Here is a 13,119-nt window from a genome sequence, read left to right as displayed (position 1 = left end):
CAGAGATCCTGACTAATGCTGTGACTAATATTTTACTATTCAATTTACGTTAACACTCACCAAAAAATATTTTGTATTTTTAAATAAAGATTAACAATTAGTCACTTAATTGTTTCAGAAAACACTGGATTTCCAATAATGTAATGAACATAACGTCTTTGTGCCTGGTCACATCTTTCAATCTCCTCACTCCCAGTTTGAAACTCAGGCTTTTTGTTATAAATTAATTGTCTCCAAGTCCAAAACCGAGATAAGCTGTTATTTCCTCAGACTTTAGAAAACATCATACAACTGTTTTCACAGACATGAAGCGTAAACTGACCGTTATGTGTAAAATGTTTGTAGTGATGAGCTGAAAGAAGAATCACACGTGGTCGGACAATAACATATATAAATTTATTATAAACACTGTACAGGAAGAACGTTTTGAATCTACAGTTACAAACTTTACACATAAATGTTCTGCAATTATTTAGCGTTTTTATCAAAGCTCTACAATTTTTCTCCCCATTCACACACCGATGGCAGCAGTTCAAGGCCCGAGGACACTTTGACACGTAGACAGGAGGAACTGGGAATCAAACCACCAACCCACTTCACCTCTTTAGCCACAGCCGCAGATAAAAATGATCCAAACCACCTTAATCTATATATATATACTATGGCTATAACACTGATCAAGTCTTCATTGACCTTTTAAAACATTTTCCTCACATTTAGTTTTCTATTCATGTCAAACATTGTTTCTAATAGTTATTCATCTACATTATTGATTCATCTACTATATGGGTGTCCACAGTATGAAAGCTGCATTATTCAACAGAAAAAAACTTTATTTTTTTAGAAAGCATCTATTAAGAGTCAGTCTGAAACATTTATAAGACAAAAACGTTGATGAGTTTATAACAAAAATGATACCAGTAGTGCTCTTTGGATCTATATTAAGACTGGCATCAACAGTGTTGGACAAACATCATTAGGTTTATTAAAAAAAAAGATATCAGAAGCTTAAAAAGAAACAACTGTATTCGTAGTGCATTTCATCTCTCCTGCAGTGGAGAGCTGTGTGGAGAAGAAGAGCCGCAGGAGAGATCAAAGCCAATTGGAACAAATGTCTGGAAAACAAAAGAAAAATATATATTTATGTCAAATGTGAGTGTATAAATAAACAGAAAATATGTACGTACATGTTCAACGTTTTAGTGCTATGTACAGTATTGGATTTCATCATCATCATATTATTATAGTATCAGCTGTTATGATAGTTTGTAGGGCTGTAACACTGCATTGTATTTAATCATATTATGAGACGTAATCAATCTTCTCATGTAAATCTCAGTAAGAAAGCTGGTAAGCATATTTCCCAAAATGCCAAACTATTCATCATAATCTCTGTTCAACACCTGCTGTGATGATACGTCATTACTGTCACAACATCCGTTTGTTTTCTTCCCCTCGGTGGCTGCAGGGTTTAAAGATGGTGATAATGTGTCTGTTCAACACTTTAACACTTTATCTTAACAACTATCAGCCAAACTACCATGAAATGTGGTATGAATATTATGAATATTATGAATATTATGAATATTATCCTCGTCCTTACTGCTCATCTCTGGTCAACTTTACCAAAAATGTACTGTAAAGTAACAGTTTGTCATTCTGGGAAGCATATTTTGTATTTTTGCTTTAAATGATCACATGACATTTCTTCTAGTGCCTCCCTCATCATACTGAACGTTAACAGCCCCTCTGGTTGTTGGACTGGAAGATCGTCACGATGTTATTACTCATGTTCAACACTTTTCTGTCATGTGGTGACATGAAAATTGCAGCTTTTAGGGCAAACAAGGCTTCAGATATTTGTTCTTATTTCTAGTTTTTTTTGTAATATCCGCTGTGTTGTATTTCACTTCACATAGATAAAAGAAGCAGTAATTTGCTCAAATTTGTCACAAATTATTTGATATCAAATAACAGATTAAAAACAACTGTTTTGTCTTGTTTTTATTATTATTATTTTCTCTGTTTCATTTGGACACTCAGTTTGTTTTACTTCATATCATTCGTGTATTAAATGTTTGATTCTTTTGGAACAACCAGGACTGACTGCATAACATGAGGAATATTATGGGTTATTGATTATTGATTACTTCACTATTTTGAAAGTATGTCCACAATTCTAAATGATGAAATTACACGAACCTCGTGGACTGTTAGGGGGCTTGGAAATAAGGTTTTATTCTCTATTTGAATTCACTGATGTTTTATTTCTACAAGAGACTCACAGTGTTAAAACCACTGAATACATATTAAAACCCAGCTGGATCTCTCAGGTGTACGACGCACCTTTTACATCTCGAGTGAGGGCTGTAGTGCTCCTGTTTCATAATATTATTCCATTTATACTCAAGTCCAAGATTATAGATCCTAATGGGAGATTTATTTAGATTTCCGGCTCTATTAATTCATTTCCGATCACCATGTTGAACATGTATGGCCCAAATTCTGATGAAACCTCATTTTTTCATAAAGTTTTGATCCTCTGATATCTTTATTGGTGGAGATTTTAATTGGCATTTAGATTCATCTTTAGACAGATCATCCTCTAAATCTCCTCCAACAATTAATGCAAACACTAAATAATCTGATTAAATCTAGAAATATGATATACATCTGGAGAATACAACACCCCGACAAAAAGGATCATTCATTTTACTGACATGTGCACCAGTCATATACTAGAACTGGAGGTTCAGTCTCACATTATCACAGTATATTGATCTCTGATCATCGTCCCGTTACTCTGCAGCTACAGTCCTGCTTTTCCAAACCAAAATATAGCAGAGATTTAATGACCTTCTACTGTCATCATCAGGCTTTAAGGAGAATTTTTAGAGATGAATGACAAATGGAGAAGTTTCAGACTCTCTGAGAAAAACTTAAAAGTTATTGTGAGAATTTATTATTTCTTTTGAGACCTCAAGGAAAAAAGCAAAATTTAAAAGACTGAAAGAAACTGAACAAGAAATTATTTATATAGAACAAATATATAAGACATCTTTACTACAGTCTGAGTATATAATAGTACTACATACTATAACAAGATTCTGAAATTAAAATCTGAATATAACTGCGTCCTTGGAGGGAAAATAGTCTTTTACTAAAGATGAGACTAAATATTTTGAATTGAGTGATAAACCTCAAAAAGTACTATCAAGACAACTTAAGGTGAGCTGATGAAGACTCATATCCATAAAATACAGCCCGAAACCAAACAAATACTTACAGATCAACAAGATATTAACAATCATTTTAAAGAATTTTACTCTCATCTCTACGTCTCTACTTCCACAGCAGCAGAGACAGATTACTCTCAGTTCTTTAGTTTGTTATCTTTGTCCCACAAGTAAATGATCTACCAAGTATTTCATGAGATTTTAACACCTTTCTTAATGATTCAATTGCAAGACAAACACTTCACCTTTTCTTAACAAGGCAAATGTATTTCTGTTATTGAAAAATGGAGAAGATCACATGGATCCTGATAATTATCGGCCGATATCCTTGTTCAATTTAGATCACAAAATTTTAACAAAAGTATTGGCCACTGGATTAAATTAGCATATAGCAACCATTATCCACCCGGATCAAGCAGGCTTTACCCCAGACAAGTTTTCCTTTTTTAATGTGCATCACTTGTTGAATTTATTGTATTCTGACTGCATTAAAAACCCTCAAGCAGCCGTCACGACTCTGGATGCCCAGAAAGCTTTTGACTCTATCAAAATATTTATTTGAGATTTTGAGGAGGTTTGAATTTAGGAAGACTTTTGTGGACTGGATTGAAACGATTTATCGCTGTCCTAAATCTTCTGTCATAACAAATAATATCTCATCAGAGCCAGTTAGTCTGTATCGGGGATGTGAGAGATAGAGAGACAACTTGTCTCCGTTGTTACGGCACTAGAACCTTCAGCACTTGAGATAAGAAGTCATCCTCACATCGAGGGTAATCCAGCTGCTACATCAGGATATCTTGTTACGCTGTGCACAGATTATCGACTCGTTACCTTAATCCTGAGGTGGGTAATCATTATATATAATAATATATTAAATCATTCAGTAAAATGTCTGGTTACACTATAAATTGGGCTAAAAGTGAACTTATGTTTATTGGAGAAAACACAGTTTTACAGGATTATATCACATATTTAGGGCTTAAAATCTCAAAAATTCCTAAACTTACTAAACTTCCTAAACATACTGGAGGATTTTGCCTCCATCTATGATTGAGTAAATGCCATAAAGATGGTACCTCTATTCAAAATTTGCCGGTATTGATCTTGGCTGATTTTTTAAGAGGCTAGAGTCGATCTTTTAGAATTTATTTGGGGTTATTAAAAAAACCAAAAACACAGATTATCTAAAAACACCCTTATATTTAGGCCCAGTCTGGATGGTCTGGGTCTTCCAGTATTTAAAGATTAGTACTGGGCAGCTAATGCTAGGCACTGGTATACTGGTAATGTGGTTCTACAGACCATGAACCACTCAATTCTGCCCCCCTGTGGCTAAAATTAGAGTTTATGTCCTTAATAAAACCACTTGCCTCACTGTCTGTTTACTTTCCACATATCCTGTATCTGCTATTAAATCAGTAAGTCACAGTTTTGTGCCTTACTGATTTTTTATGAGATTCACTGAAGATTTTTTATCAAATTAAACATATTGACAAAGTCCTTAGTATTTCAATATAAACATACCACATCTTTACTCCAGTATTGTTGGGTCACAGCATTCGCTACATGGTGTGTAAAAGTGCTTAAGTGCATAACGGACTTCTATTTAGACAACAAGGTTACGTCCTTTGGTCAATTAAGCTTAAAGTACAATCTACCTCTCTCCAATTTTTTTCATCATATGCAACTCCGGCATTTTGTGAAAGAAAACATCCCCCATTTCGAGTCCACTTCTGAGAGACGTCCTCTTTTGGAATTGTTTTCTCTTTCGCCAGAGATTAGAAGTTTATTTCTAAAGATTCTGTATGTGTCAACTGTATCAAGAGGACACAAGAGAGGAAAATCAATGCTGTGCCGCCTGATAAAATATGAAGGACTGCACTTTCCTGTATTCATAGTTGTTCAATAAACAGCAGACACACATTAATTCAGTTCAAAGTGATTCCCCACTTTCATTATTCAAAGGTCATGTTACATAAAACTTTACCCTCTGTGTCTTCAATCTGTGATAAATAAGTAAATAATTTTTTCTTTTTTACCATCAGACCCTCTCTCCTGACAGGGACTTGGCTCTCTTTCTCAGAGGACTCTTTAAATCTGCCTTCACACATTCAATCAACTTTATTGATGGGGGACGGTACAAGCAAAAAAAAAAAAACGTATTCTCAAAGACTGGAATATATATATATATATATTCAGGTATATATATATATATATATATATATATATATTCTTCCCATTTATGTTGAACTTTTAAATTATTAAATCATGTGGATAATCAAAACAGGTTCATGCAACCAGTTTTTGAAGCATGGTAGAGCTGGTGTAGGGATTTTTTCTTCTTCTGTTTTGTTTTTTTATACTCCTATTTTTGATGGGCTGTAATTAACAGTCAAATATGGATGATATGTACTGTTATGTGCATTTATGTCCTTGACATGTGGTTAAGATGAACTTGTATCCCTCTCCCCTCGTGTGTGTATGTGTTTAAACTGGGTTTTGGGTATTGATTTTTCTGTGGTTTATAATCTGCCACAAACAGAACCATTAATTTTTCTTTTTTGTATGTTCACTGTCAGCGTTGTACTCACAGTTGACTCTTCAAAGTGCAGGTAGGAGGCCACCGGGTTTCCACATCGGGGCCGAGTAGGGAGGAACACGTTAGCAGTCGGGCCCGACACTGAGGTGAAGGTGGCCACCTCCTCGTCCATGAGCAGCTCCTCCAGGGGAGGAAGGCGCTTGCGCAGTATCGCCACAGCAGGACTTAGAGCACAAGTCTTCTGAACAGTGAGGTCTGTAATAAAAAAAACAAACTTTAAAAAAAGATCACAGCTGCAATCCAGGAAAACGTTGACGAGAGACCCAACAGTACGAGGACTGTAAGAGATGTCAGTGTTACCTCTGTGCAGACTCTTGATCTGACAGGTTGGTTCTGATGATTTTCCTTCATGTACTTGAAGCACTTTTCGCTGTTCTGATGAAACCGGACCATGTTGCTCCTCATGGGCTGAGCTCTCCTGCTTCTCAAAACGTGGAGCTCGTAACAGAGTTTTGCCTGTCGAGAAAAAAATGACCGACTCTCTTTGAGGTGCTTGGAAGAACGGCTGCCCTCCTGTAATCTGTCTGTTCTCCTCATCCTCCTCACTCTTGGTCCTGATGGTCTCTAAGTTTTCTTCATAACTGGATTTAATCTAGAGGAGTGAGTCGAGAGGAAACAAAACATATGTGAACAAATTCACTGAATATGGATCTCTGTTTGGTGGTAAGTAGTGAATTTCATTTCTTACAGTTGAGGCTTGAACTGGGAGCTGATCTGCTCGTGTCCCTGGATCTTTCTCTGCCACATTTGTGCTCTGCTCGTCCTCTTGATCATCAAATAACCTCTGGACAACCTCCTGCAAACAAACAAGTAAATCATATGAGTTGTAATTCTTACTTAGCACCGTATCTTCATTACAACCGAGGCTAGAAATAGATGTAGTGATGATAGCTTTGGATCAAACTCCTGCATAATGTTACACATTCCTCATATGAACTAAGGACACTTCCTAAAGACATCATCACCACCAACTTTTAAAACTTGAAACCAGCCCATTAACTGCCGACCTTAATAGTAAATTCATTTGTTTATTGATCTTCAGCACCCAAAATCTTGGCACGATCTCTGATAACAGGATGTTGTTATAATGTTATAACGTTTAGAGTCTTGCACAAAAGTCCTTATTTGATATCTTAATCATTGATCCTCCAGTGTAAATTCTCACATCCAAAATCTTGTAATTCTTAAGAAGGCGGACAAAGAATGAAATTGCTTAAAGCCACAGTGACCACTTTTTGGTATTTTTCTGACCTACAAAGAGGTATATATGCTTTTATTTCCTCGTGTTACACAAATATTTCTCAAACCTTTCTCTCCCATCAAGTTGGTACAGAACGCTGCAGCAGATATGCCAAAAAATATCCAAAATAAATATCTAAAATGTTGCTTTAGTTCATTGAGCCTCCTCTATACATTTCTGATATGTTGTATCAATTTATTATATCTAAGTTAAAAATCAAAACGTGGGCAAGTCTTTGTTGTAGCTGCCTTTAGTTGCCTTTTTAGTAAAACCTTTAAGACTCTCTGGAACAACTATCACCTGAATGTTGTACATAGTGATTATGAATTATGTTTTCCCATGAGACAGTGTTTTTGTAAAGCTCTTTGGAACAGATTTGTGTAAAATCTCTCTACACATCTTATGAAATGGACAAGACTTCCTGCTCTCACCTCTTGGCGCGGCTGAAGGTTGGTGTTGCAGCGTCTCAGCCCGGGAGTGTACGGCGTCGTCAGATTCCATTTCTAAAAACAGCAGCATCATGAGATGAAGACATGACAGTGAGAAAACACACCGTGGCAAACAGGCAGAATGTGAACATACAGCTCATATTGTCTATACTGACCATGGAAGACATGGGCTGATGCTTGGTGTCGCGGACTCTCTGTGGTGTCCATTTCTTTGACGGAGTGTCTTTGAGTGCTACCGCTGAGAATAAAACAGCTGCGTTACATTGCAGTAAAAGGACGAGGAGATAAGGATGCATTAAGGTTCACTGAGATAACAAGAACAATGATGTCACATCTTACCAACTGGTCCTCTGGTTGCCTCCGCACCATTTTTTCTAACTGGCACCCTCTGGGCCTGAAACAGTCAACAAAACTGTGTTTTTGATTCAAAAAAGTATAATAAGCTGACGAAAACATATTAAACTAGAAAGAAGCAGAATACACATGAGAATAAATTCAACATGAACATACTGTGTAGATTGAAGTCCCTCTGCCTGAAGGACAGACTGAGTTTCGGGGTGTAGCACCCACGGGCCCTCCAGCCTTCACCCCCTCATTCAGGAGGATACTTCTCAGTGCGGCGGGGTCTGGAGAGAACTGAACCGACCTCACTGGTCCTGAAACACCTGTGCACAAAGAAATCACAGACATAGTTATGAGGATCAAGGGGAAAATTAATAGAAGTGTAGAATAAAATAAATAAAAATGGGATTTAAATCCTAAAAACACAACTGCATGCACAGAGAACAAATAATTAATAGAGAAATAAATAAATAAATAATAAAACCAGAATGTGACCATTCATGTTTTCATGATGACTAGGGTCTTAAGACGGGTTTTCAAAATATCAGTTGAGGGAGAGGATGTAATAAAGAGAGGCAAACAGTTTAGGGCCAACAATGGAAAACGCCCGTTCAAATCCCAAAGTCTGTTTGTATCGCTTTAACTGGAATTTTATAGTAATTTGTTCATAAAAGGTCTAACAGGGTTAAACCTCTTTGTGGTCTGATTGACCCCAAAATGTCACTCAAACATCACTACACATTTCTTTGTCTGTGAATGACAAGACGTTACATCCTTATCTGGTGTAATAACAAAGGTTTATGGTCATTTCTGTATTTTGTCACTTTTATCAAATGTTCATGCCCAATTTGTGGCAAAGTGAAGGTTCAAAACTTCAGTATTTCTCTACATATCATGTTTCAGGTTAGAAGAAAAACAACTTGTGTATCTACTGTGATCACACACTGCATTTTTAACCACACATGTTGCATGTTAGATAATACTCGCCTGTAGTGGGTTCAGCTTTCTGACGACTCTTCATGACAGACACTCGCTGGGGCTGCGAAAAGATAATAAACAGATGTTTATTAAACTAATCTCAACATCTATAGGAAAAAAAACGACTATCATCACACCAACTCAACAGATATTTATAAGGTTTGGACTGTGCTGTTGCAGATTCCTCATTCTGGACACCGAGCAGAGCAGCAAGGTCAGACTAGAATTTCAATGTTTTAAATAAATGGTGATAAATTCAACATGAACATACTGTGTAGATTGAAGTCCCTCTGCCAGGACAGACTGAGTTTCGGGGTGTAGCACCCACGGGCCCTGCAGCCTTCACCCCCTCGTTCAGGAGGATACTTCTCAGTGCGGTGGGGTCTGGAGAGAACTGAACCGACTTCACTGATCCTGAAACAGCTGTGACATGAAAAGGCCAATTCATTTACATCACACTGATTGTTAACAGTGTACAACAAATTAATAATACTTTTCAGTTTTACTAAAACCACATTTAATAAATTCACACCATTCATAAAAATGATTACTTTAGGTTCTTTCATTGGTGGTAAAACTAAATAAGATGTCTTAAAACATTCACTTGGGGATCTTTTGACTTGTGATGGGTGTCTGTATTTAACCCTGATGTGCTGCCGTCTCTAACAGCTCAAAAACATACTTGTTTGATCAGCTTGACACTTGATGAACTTTCCTAATTTTGCAAGAATTGCTCATAAAAATGACAACATGTTTCAGTAGTCCGCTTCTGTAAAACATGATTACATATGATGGATTTTTACCATGTTCTGTATTTGGTGTTGACAATACTTTTTACACAGCAACGCCCCTCCCAAATCCCAAAGTCTGTTTAGATTGCTGTTATTGGAATTTGTTCATGAGAGGTCTAACAGGGTTGAACCTCTTTGTGGTCTGATTGACCCCAAAACGTTAGTAACGTCGCTTACTGCACAATTCTTTGTCTGTGAATGACAAGACATTAAATATATCCTTATTTGGTGTAATAACAATGCACCCAATCATTGTGAATGAGTTTAAAAACAACTTGTATATCTTCTCTGATCACACACTGTATATTTAACCACACACGTTGCATGTTATGTTATGCTCACCTGTAGTGGGTTCAGCCTTCTGACGACTCTTCATGGCAGACACTCGCTGGGCCTGCGAAAAGAATACAAACAGATGTTTATTAAAATAATCTCAACATCTATAGGAAAAATGCAGCTAATGACTATTGTATTATTATGGACAGTGAAGTTGCAGATCCCAGGTCTGTGGCACTTACTCCTTCATTCTGGAGGACACTGAGCAGAGCAGCATGGTCAGGCTGGAATTTCTCCCCTTTGTCTGAAATACATAAGAAATCAGAAACACTGTGGTCTACTATTCACATCAGCAAATACATGAGCAATGTAGTCAACGAAGAAAATCATGAAAATCCTAATAATACTAGCTATATAGTTCATAATAAGTTACAATTGTGTTGTTGTTACAGTTTTAAGAATGGATAAAGTCCAGGTAGTGTAGGTAAAAAACTATGAAAACAAATAAGTTAAAACCCACTCTGCAAGGTAAAAGGGATATTGTACACTAATGGAAGTATTCTGTGTTATGACAAAACAACAAGTTAACTTACCAGATGGACCTTTTGAAATGTTCTGGCTAACATGGGATGTCTTGGATGGATCTTTGAGACTGAGCAGGTTCAAATTATCCAAACAGGCCTCTTCACTAACAGCAGCCTGTGTAGACGGAGCAGCACTGTTCTGATGCAAAGTGTTATTAGTCTTACATGTGTTGGAAGGCCCAGACTGTCCTGACAGGTGGGGTTTTTCTGTCGCCTTTCCATGAAACTTTCCTGCCCCTTTAGTTGAGTCCCCCTTGTTGTTTAAAAGAGCTGGATGTTTAGAGGGTTTTGCATTAATGTTTTGGGTTTTTAGACGAGCATTGCATGCATTGTTTTCAGCTTGGACAGCATGAGTGCCAAGCCTTGACTGTGAAGCCGTTTGAGGCTGTGCAGTTTCAGTGTGCATTCTTGAGCTCTTGGGCTGAGTCATGTTGAAAGGTACAGGCCTGGTGCATGTCTTTTTCTTCTTAGCTTTCCCCTGTTGTAAAATGATAAAGTGTTAAGGACACAGGAGTCATCAGATTAAATAGAAAACATGTAAATCGACAGGATGGGAAGGAGACACTCACAGCCAAGGGTTTGTCCTCCCACCCGCAGTGGGACTGAGTGAAGTCGGAAGGAGTCTGAAGACGAAGGGACTTTGCTAGCACCGGAAGCCTGCTTACACCCAGTCGCACAGGTGCCTTCTTACCTACTTCTGAGTTTCCTGGATCTTGGTTCTCAATATCTTTGTTGGGAAGGTGTGTGGCAGACACATGTTTGAAAGGTTTTGGGTCTGCTGGCATTTTGTTATGTTCATTCTTCATTCTGTGTAGAGAAAACCAGTCAGGTGAAAAATCATAGATGCAACTAGAGTAAAGTTTTGGTTTAAATGTTTCCGATACAGGTGCTGACACCTGAACTTCTGCGACAAGATGAGATGTTTTTTTTTAAAATTTTTGATACATTACTTTGAGAAATATAAACATATTTTTTTGTTTTAACAACACAAGCAGCTGCATGAGACTTTTCCCTCAGTGAACTAAACTATTTTTTAAAAATCTAAATCAGGAACTTTTTGTCAGAAAGGAAGTCAACAAGATTACAAATCTAACAGGAAATTCAAGGTACAACATAAACATTTCTGTCCATATCAACAAAGTACTGAGGTTCAATACACAGGCAGCCCTAAAGGCAAGCAGAAAGTAAAAAGTATGTCTGGTTCTTCATAAACTGTCTTACCTCTGAAAGTCACTGCGGATTTTGTTGTGACTTTGCTGACGAAGGACAGGAGAGGAGTCCATAATGATGACAAGGGGAGGGAGAAGGTGATGAAGATGTGAAGAACAACTAGAGGAGCAACAAATGGCACAAATTACATGTCAGCAACCAAGCATGAAACACTATAAGTTACAGGCTAATCACAAGAGGGGTATAAAGACAGACACAATACATTCAACATGCACAAGCAGGAACAATAACATCAGACTAACTGCGTCCAAAACTTTAGCAATTGCTCGAAAGTTAAAAAACAAAAACAAGCAAGTCAATTAAGCTGACGTTAGCTTTGTGCAGCCAAATGTCAGCATTAATGGCACTGTAAAAAAAACAACTAACAACGCGATAAATAATTACATTTATTAGCCTAATCAATAGAGCACATTCTTGAGCAGCTCAAACCAACGTGTTGACTGTCAAACATTACTAAGAGAAGTTAGCTTTAATCTGAGCAGAAAGGCTCAATTTAAAGTTAGCACATGCTACGTAACGTTACGCACATAGAGACGTTTATTACACATTTTACATACTTTCAAAACAGAAAAGGGCCTCTGGTACTTTCTTCCGAGCATCCAATAAAGTCTGAAGTCTTTCTCATACGGTTTATTCCAAATGTTTTTTTGGTTTCCAGGCGTTTTGTGCAAATTTAAAGTTCCCTTATTATGTCCCTTCAAACACTGCAGTGGACAGTCAACTTCCTGCACTCGCAGCAGTTAAAAAAAGCGCGCTTCGCCATTGGTCACAACAGGAAGCCGTATCAGCCAATGACTGCGCACACTTTGGTCATGACAATATCGTTGACCAATGAGCGACGGATTTTAATAAACAGCTCCATGGTAACGACGCGAAAGTTGTTTTACCACGTGACTGTGTGCGGCATCCCCCTCCGGCAAGTAGAGACTGAAATAATCAATCAATCAATCAAACTTTATCTATATAGCACATTTCAAACAAATGAAATGTGCTTCCTTCCTTGTTTCTTGTTCCTTATGTTTGACACTAGAAGGCTGTTTTCACATTCATCCGCTGAAAGTGAAAAGTTTCTCTGTGCTCACTGAAAATCAGATTTTTAGGCGTAAGCCTACGAGCACAAATTGTTTGAAGGCGGTTGTGGTCAAATATATAACTTATAAAAGTGTGATGTGGAAACTTGAATCCTCCAGAGCACAAACACTGAGAACAAACTTTATGGTGACATCTTGTGTCCAGCAGTTAAACTTTTGAAATGAAATATATTTGCATATTCATAGAATCTGTTTTTAAGGATTTTAAAGTGGTAATTATACTTTTTTGGTGGAAAACCCTATCAGGCACACATTATTGTTCCAAGCATTATTTTTAGATGTCTTAAATCAAGTCAAGTC

The 13,119-nt window shown here is 37.2% G+C and overlaps 1 protein-coding gene across 3 annotated transcripts; it reads right to left on the bottom strand.

The window, feature by feature from the left end:
- Positions 1–377: 377 nt before the first annotated feature.
- LOC121896470 (trophinin associated protein) lies at positions 378–12,479 on the bottom strand. Of its 3 annotated transcripts, XM_042410394.1 has the most exons (16): positions 12,286–12,479; positions 11,720–11,827; positions 11,068–11,305; positions 10,508–10,976; positions 10,157–10,218; positions 9,981–10,032; positions 9,119–9,270; positions 8,857–8,908; positions 8,038–8,192; positions 7,867–7,921; positions 7,683–7,765; positions 7,510–7,581; positions 6,527–6,634; positions 6,139–6,430; positions 5,831–6,033; positions 378–1,115 (listed from the first exon to the last, which is right to left on the bottom strand). In XM_042410394.1, exons 2-16 carry the CDS (start codon positions 11,779–11,781, stop codon positions 1,041–1,043), a joined length of 2,130 nt encoding a protein of 709 aa, XP_042266328.1. In that variant the 5' UTR covers positions 11,782–11,827; positions 12,286–12,479; the 3' UTR covers positions 378–1,040. The 3 variants fall into 3 exon arrangements, with proteins under 3 accessions (XP_042266328.1, XP_042266331.1, XP_042266329.1); XM_042410397.1 differs by lacking the exons at positions 8,038–8,192; positions 8,857–8,908; XM_042410395.1 differs by lacking the exons at positions 8,857–8,908; positions 9,119–9,270.
- Positions 12,480–13,119: the final 640 nt, after the last annotated feature.

This window comes from Thunnus maccoyii, chromosome 4 (assembly GCF_910596095.1).
Source record: "Thunnus maccoyii chromosome 4, fThuMac1.1, whole genome shotgun sequence".
NCBI lineage: Eukaryota > Metazoa > Chordata > Actinopteri > Scombriformes > Scombridae > Thunnus > Thunnus maccoyii.
This window is presented reverse-complemented; position numbering and strand designations above follow the sequence as displayed.